The sequence below is a fragment of the Ipomoea nil genome, unplaced genomic scaffold (assembly GCF_001879475.1).
Source record: "Ipomoea nil cultivar Tokyo-kokei standard unplaced genomic scaffold, Asagao_1.1 scaffold2297, whole genome shotgun sequence".
In the NCBI taxonomy this organism is placed as follows: domain Eukaryota; kingdom Viridiplantae; phylum Streptophyta; class Magnoliopsida; order Solanales; family Convolvulaceae; genus Ipomoea; species Ipomoea nil.
The window spans coordinates 655,474-662,922 of NW_017618725.1; the positions used below are offsets into that span (position 1 = coordinate 655,474).

The window sequence follows — 7,449 nt, forward strand, 5'->3', positions numbered from 1 at the left end:
GTATTTATCAACTTTTTTATATTTACAGGAAAGTTCACCGACAACTCCCGAAGGAGTACTTTGCCTAAAACTAACATTGTAACCTTAGCTATAAAAAATGTCCACAAATGATCGGCTCAAATCGAGAAGAGCCGAGAAAATTAATATATAGGGTCTGTCATGTGACCCTATTCTCCCGACAAAAGGGTGCCCACAAACCACATGCAACTGGACAATCAACTTGGATGGGGGTTGCCCTAAATCAAAAATTTCATAATGTGTTTACTAACATCTCGTGATTTAATTGTCTTTATTACAGAATAATAAAGATTTCATGTAATTACAAACTGTGAAAATGTTATTTCCACTTTCACAGAACACAAACAAGAAGATTAATCTGCAGGAAATGCATGTATGCACTTGTGCTTGCAACTCCACATGCAGAATTGAGAAAACCAAAAAAAAAAAAAAAAAAAAAAAAGTACAACAAGACACATACTGCTGAATTGATCTGGATAACATAGCAAATGAAAGTATACTGAGATTATGCATCATCTTGCATCCTCAACTTTGAGCTGGGAGAAAACCTCAGAGACCACAAGCCCACCACTTGTAGTTTGTGAACCCTCATCCTCACTGCTGGGCATGATGTGAGAAGGCAAGCTACGAAAAACAGGCAGTGGAAACTGCAGCGAAACATCTGTGGGTGGATCTACCGGCATTCCACTGTGTTGAAGCTGCAAAGCATACTCTAACCCCCACAACACATCACCCATACTAGGCCTGTCAATGCCATTATCCTGCAAACACTTCCCTGCAGTTTCCCCAAAGATCTTGAGTGAGCCTGGATTGATTTTGCCCACTAGCCAAGGGTCAATGATCTCTTCAACCTGCCCTTTCTTTTGCCAAGACATCCCCCAGTCTGCCAAGTTCACTTGCTCCCTTGGCAGCAGGTTGTTCACAGCTGGTCTAGCACAAAGGACTTCCAGGAGTACGACTCCGAACGAGTAGACATCAGATTTTTGGGTGAGTTGCATGCATCTGAAGTACTCGGGGTCGAGATACCCAAAGCTGCCCTTAACATCAGTAATAACATGGGATTGATCAAGAGGTTCGGATCTCGAAAGCCCAAAATCTGCAACTTTTGCCACGTTCTGTCCATCCAGCAGGATGTTTGTGGACTTGATGTCCCTGTGAATGATTGGCACATCCAGACCAGTATGAAGGTAGTTCAAGCCTTTGGCTGCTCCTATGCACATTTCTAGCCTTTGAACCCAAGACAACTCTGGCGACTGCTGGTTCGAATTGTACAGATGATCCCTCAATGTGCCCTTCTCCATGAATTCATAAACCAGAATCATCTCGTATCTCTCGACACAGTATCCAATCAAGGATACAAGGTGGCGATGGCGAATCTTGGACAGTATCATTATTTCTGTTTGGAATTCTAGCAAACCTTGTCCATGTCCAGGCTCACTTCTTTTCACTGCCACCTTTACTCCACCCCGCATCGTTCCTTTGTAGACTTTCCCAAACCCCCCTTCCCCAATCACTCCTTCGGGATCAAAACTTTTCGTTGCAGAAAGGATTTCTGACAGAGGTACTCTCAATCCAAGGTTACCAAGAGAAATCACACTTTGTTCCTCAACTGGTTTTGCCTTTTCCTTCTTTGGTTTCAAATAAAACCACACTGCTACTCCAGAAAGAAAAATGAAAGCCAACCCACCAAAAACCGAACCAATTACTATCACCAAGCTTTTCCCCTTGTGTCCACTCCCATCTGGAACTTTAACCTCATCCTTACTTATCTGCATAATCTCTAAACCATTCAGAAAGGAATAGTTACTTGTGCCTAGCAGTGGACTAACACTGACCTTCATGAAACCAGACGCATCCGAATCGACCACATAATCAAGGTAAAAAGGAGTATTCACGTCATGAACTCTATCATAAGGGCTAACCATTATGAACTCATCATATACATAAACATTGAATTGTGTCTCATTCGGACCGGGGGCAACAATGTCAGAGAAGTGGAGCCTGAGAAAGTGTGAAGTATTGTTATTCACACTGAAACGCCATGTTATGTTGGAAGCTTTAGTCTGCTTATTATCATTAAGATTTAGCACTCTGGCAGTAGTGTAAACATAGCCAGGGGCATCGAATTGAGTTGCCCCTCCATTGGGGTACTTAGGTCCCCCAGTCCCATTAGTAATCTCCGAATTTGGGGAAAGTAGGTAATCATTATCTGTCTCCCAGTTTCTCCACCAAGAATCATTTTTAGGCGTAATTACTGGGCCCCCGACATTAATCCTATAAATCACATGTAAAGCATTTGATGACAAGTTATAAATGTTCATACTATCATTCACAGCCGAAGCATCGGGAGGAATGGAGGTTTCAGGGGCTGGGAATGCTTCTATTGCGTTCACAAACGCAAAAGATGATTCTTGAGAAGGTATGAAGTCAATCCTGAGCTTCCAGCCAGTCTTCACTGACACCAAGAATTCTTTAATGACTGGCAAGTTGGAACTATTGCTGACGGCGAAATTCGACAACAGAGTATCCCCGAGAGCCGTGACGGTGAATCTTGCATCGTAGAGATTATGGGATGAAGAAAAGGGGTAGAAATGAAGGCGTACCGTGAAAGGGCCATCCTGGTCTGTCTCAAGCTCATACCCAGACTTTGTGTTGAAAATTCTTGCAGTTTTGTAAATATCAAACGCTTCAAGCCCGTCTTGTGGCTGTGGGAAGTTGGGGCCTTCAACTACACTGGTGCCGTCGGTGTAGTGGTCGTCGCCGGAGAAATTCCTCCCGTATCCTTGTACTTTTAATTCCGAGCCGCAGTTGATGAAGTAATGATGGGGTAAAACATAATCAGCGTGTGAGTGAAGGGGAAAAGAAAAGAAAATGGAAAGCAAAGGAAGGAGCAGAAACAGAGAAAGAATGATGTTGAAAAAGTGAAAGCTTTCCATAGATGCTTGTGAATTGTGATTCGTTAACAGATTGAAGGGTGTCAGTTGCAGCTTATCATAGTAAAAAGAAGAATGCAGGTGTTGACTGCAAGTTGACGACTTGTAGTTGACAGGTAAAGTGATTATGGACTCTTGCGCAAGGCCTTATTATGATTTTTTTTTTATGGAATAAGGTTCAAATTGGGCCATTGAACGAAAAAAAAGTGCAATTAGGTCACTGAACACTTCAAAAATGTGCAATTTCACCTGATAGCAGGTTACACTCAATTTTAGCAGGTTATCTGCTTACGTGGCAGCTGAGTTGGCATTTTTAATAAATTTTAATTAATTTTTAATAAATTTTAATAATAACTTTTTATTAAATTTTTTTTTAAAATAAAAACGACTTTATTTTATTTTTTATTTAATTTTTTCTAATTTTTTATAAAAATTTATTATTAAAATTAATTATTAAAAATTATTTAAAAATTATTAAAAATGCCAACTAAGCTGTCACGTAAGCAGGTAACTTGCTAAAATTGATGGTAACCTGCTATCCGGTAAAATTGCATACATTTGGAGAGTTCAGTGGTCTAATTGCACATTTTTTGAGTGTTCAATGGCCTAATTGCACTTTTTTTTCGTTCAGTGGCCTAATTGCATTTTCAGGTTACGTTCAGTGGCCAATTTGAACCTTATTCCTTTTTTTATTTAGTTATTTATTTATTTTTTTTGTGTGTGTGTGAAACAAAGGTCTTGTGATTTTAAAGTTCGCAATTATACAAGAGTAGCAAATTATTGTATGGACCATGGTCTACACAGTGTTGTATGGATCATAATAAAAAGTACATTTTTAATATACTAAATGAATATTATTTTTGTACTGAATGTACATTATATAATATAATGTACACTCAGTACATAAATAATGTACATCATCTGATTATAATGTACATTATTTTTGTACTAAATGTACATTATTTTTGTACTGAATATACATTAGTTTACAGTATACAAAATATGATCCACAGCTTGTATGAACCATAGTCCACACAATAATAATTGATACAGAGTTATTTAATTAGAAAAATTTACTTGGACTATACTGTCAAGTTCTACTTATTTTTATTTTCTTACTCAAAATTTTGATATTTACATTTTTCTTGAAATTTACTCGATGAAGATAACAGACCATTTTTTGTTAGTTGTCATAACATGGAGTAATAATGAGGGAGTAGAATTTGAAACTGCATATAGTAGAACTCATTTGATTAACATTGTCTAAGGTTGTCTTTTGTATCCAAAAATTTTATATACATATTTTTAATCATAATAATAGAGTTCAACCGAGCACTAACCTAATCGGATATCTAGCTCGTCTTCAAAGACTTAAGCTTTAAGCTACACACTTAATAATCATATTCATTGTCGCATAAAGCCATAATGCGAGTTGTTAGAAAATAGTTATCTTTCAAAAATTTAAAAAAAAAAAAAAGTCCTTATATTATTTTTGTGTTTTTATGAGAAAGTCATAAGTTATATTTAAAATGTTGGAATTTAAAGTCATAAGTCACTCTCATTAATGTCCTAAATTTCATATATTTCTCACACACATATGGAATTTAAAATATTTGGACAAAAAAAATCACTCTCATTAATGTCTTCAATATCATATATTTCACACACATGCAAACATATATATATATATATATATATATATATATATATATATATATATATATACACGCTAGTAATTGACTCGTGCGGTGCACAGAAAAAAATAAGATTATAATCTTTTAAAAATGGTTAATTTAAGTAGTTATAGAAATAAAACATAAATGTATATATGTTCGTGTGTGATGTATGGTCTTTAAGATTACGATATAATACAAATAATGAAATATTAAAGAAACGAAAAATATATAAATATTAAAAAAAGGAAATAAAAGAATGAAAATTAAAATAAATGAACTACATTAATAAATAACAAATTGTTTAGGGAATTACAAATTGTATATTTATATTATATTGTAATATTTTATTGACAATCTTAAAAAGTGTATATATTTACATCTATAAATTATATATATATATATATATATATATATATATATATATATATATATATAGAATTACATTCAGGTGAAAACACATGTTAAAATACAAACGTGTGGACTATTATTGGCCTTTAGATTTAGCAGTTCGATGGTTGTGATTGCAGCGTGGGTTTAGTGTCTAATTTGATGGGTTTTTATGTTAAGGGTGGTAGGTTTGGAATTTTACTTCTGATTAAAACATACACATGTTTGTATTCCTATTTTCACGCGCACGATCTGCATTCATTCTCCTTTGCCATTTCTTTTGTGTTCGTTCGTAGGGGAGGGTGTCGTGCTCTGCATCACGCGTTTCTTCCACGAGTTTGCTTCTCTGGTCTTCAATTCCACGTAGCCATGGTTGTCGGGGGGGGGGGGGGGGACCGCGTAACACTGAAGATGAGGGGTCCACCGGTTGTCGGGCAAGGTTAGTTGGTTTGTATATTGTGATTTTTTTTGGGGGGGGGGGGTTGTGTTTTTCTGCAATATATTTTGTTAAACCTGTGTGGTTTTGGTGTTTGCTGGGTGGTAGGTCTGGTGGTGTGTTTGGGTGGCGGGTATTGTGTTTTTTTTTTTTTTTTTTTGCCGCATTTGATAGCTAGGGTTTTTGTTGGTGTCTGTTTCTTGGTCCTGGGTGGGTTTCCGCGGTGGGAGGGGGGGTTTGATGGTGGTTTGATGGCTGTGATAGTTGGGGTGTGGGTTTTGTTTTGGAGTTTATTGTTGCGATGGGAGACTGGTTATGGTGTTTGGCTGGGGGATTGGTGGTTGGTCGTCGGCGGGGGGCTGTTCCCGGGGTGTTGGTGTCGGATTTCGCCAGTTTCTGGTCTATTGCGGCGTTTTTTTTTTTCACTTTTTTTCTGATATATGTTTTGGTTTTTTTTTTTTTTTTCGTTTTTATTCATTTTTTTTGTCTCACAGTGGCTTTTTTTTTTTTTTTTTTTTTTTTTTCATCTGTTTTTCTTACGGTTGGTAGTGTACTTTAGGTTCACAGTTTTGGGTTTTGTAGTTGTTTATAACATTGGTTGGGTTCTTCCTTATAATGTTTTTTTGTATGTTTGTGCTAGTTGGGATAGTATTTGATGGATAATTGATTCGGGGTAGGTGTTTGTTGTTGGTTTGGCTGTTGAACAATTGGCCAATTCTATGTATCGGCTTTGGTTTTAGCATGTTGGGCGGCTTGGGTGTGGGTGTTTGAATATGTGCATGTTGGTGTTTCCCTGTGTGCGTGTCTGTTTAATGGTTACTGATTTATTAAATGTCGATGTCTGTTTACTTGTTTTTTTTCATATTGTATTGTAGTGATAAATTCTCATGTCTGTTCAGTTATAGTGATTTTAGTATGTACGGTATTGTGTGGTGGCATTTTTAATTGGGTGTATTAAATTTTTCCTGTGTTATTCGAATTTAATTGGGTAGTGTTAGGTGACATTTTGTTAAGATGTGGGGCGGATGTTCTGAATCGTCGTGAGGCTTCAAAGGCTCGATCGGCACCTTCACGCCTTTTTGCTTCTACGTTCACGACGGTTAGTTTTGATTTCATTGCGTCCCTTTCTGTTTATTGTTGGTGGTGCTGTTTTCCTGTGTTTGTTTATGTTTGGATCATGGGTTTTTTATTTTTGTTTCTGAGTTTTGTAGTTGTCTACAATTGTTGATACTTCACATCCCCCGGAGAAGAGGTTGGCTTGGTTTTCTGAGCTGTTGTTGATGGATTTTGAGTTGTCACCTTATGAAGATATTTGTAAAGTTGACATAGTATTTGTGGGTTACTCTTTCAATTTTTTCTGAATTTCTGTTGTTCGTTGCTTCTGCCTGTGCACACCTTCTGTGTCCTTGGTGCACAGTGCCCAATTTCTGCGGTGTTATTTCATTTATTTATTTATTTATTTATTTGCGCAAGTACGCTTTACCCATATGGTTTTTCTTTCTCGTGTGCAGATGTTTTTCCTGATTTTGCGTGATGATCACTATTTCTTGTTGTGCGTTGATTTTCCGCGGTGTCGTTATGAGATTATTGACAATGACTCTAATCCCAAATCAAAGGCGGAGAAATATGGCGATTGTGTTCAGGATTTGGTTAGTGTTGATCTTTGTGAACCCCTTCACCCCCTTTATTCTATTTATGTGGTTGATCTCTTCCTTTGTATCTAGTATGACTGATGTTTGAATTGTTTTTGTGTTTTTAATTTTAGATGGGGATGTTATCTGAATTCTTTGAAGTTAGTTCTCCTTCGCGACATGCTGCGTGTGTTTGTGCGGAATCAAAGCGCTTGCAAATGCCTTAGCGTGATTCGAAGAATAAGATTGACTGCGGGGTTTTTCTTATGCGGCATATGGAGTCATTTGTTGGCCAGCGTGTTCATGATTGGGACTGTGGCCTACTCAAGGGGGACACTACTACGCTGCAAATGCTCAGGCTACGTTAC

At 37.1% G+C, this 7,449-nt stretch overlaps 1 protein-coding gene across 1 annotated transcript; it reads right to left on the reverse strand.

Annotated features, from left to right (window-relative positions):
• Positions 1-292: 292 nt before the first annotated feature.
• Positions 293-3,035, reverse strand: LOC109151857 (probable receptor-like protein kinase At5g24010). The gene has a single exon (XM_019299460.1). It carries the CDS (start codon positions 2,952-2,954, stop codon positions 531-533), a length of 2,424 nt encoding a protein of 807 aa, XP_019155005.1. The 5' UTR covers positions 2,955-3,035; the 3' UTR covers positions 293-530.
• Positions 3,036-7,449: the final 4,414 nt, after the last annotated feature.

Bases quoted from the DNA above. Each gene is read 5' to 3' on its own strand.
- LOC109151857 (XM_019299460.1), bottom strand. From the start codon at position 2,954: ATGGAAAGCTTTCACTTTTTCAACATCATTCTTTCTCTGTTTCTGCTC.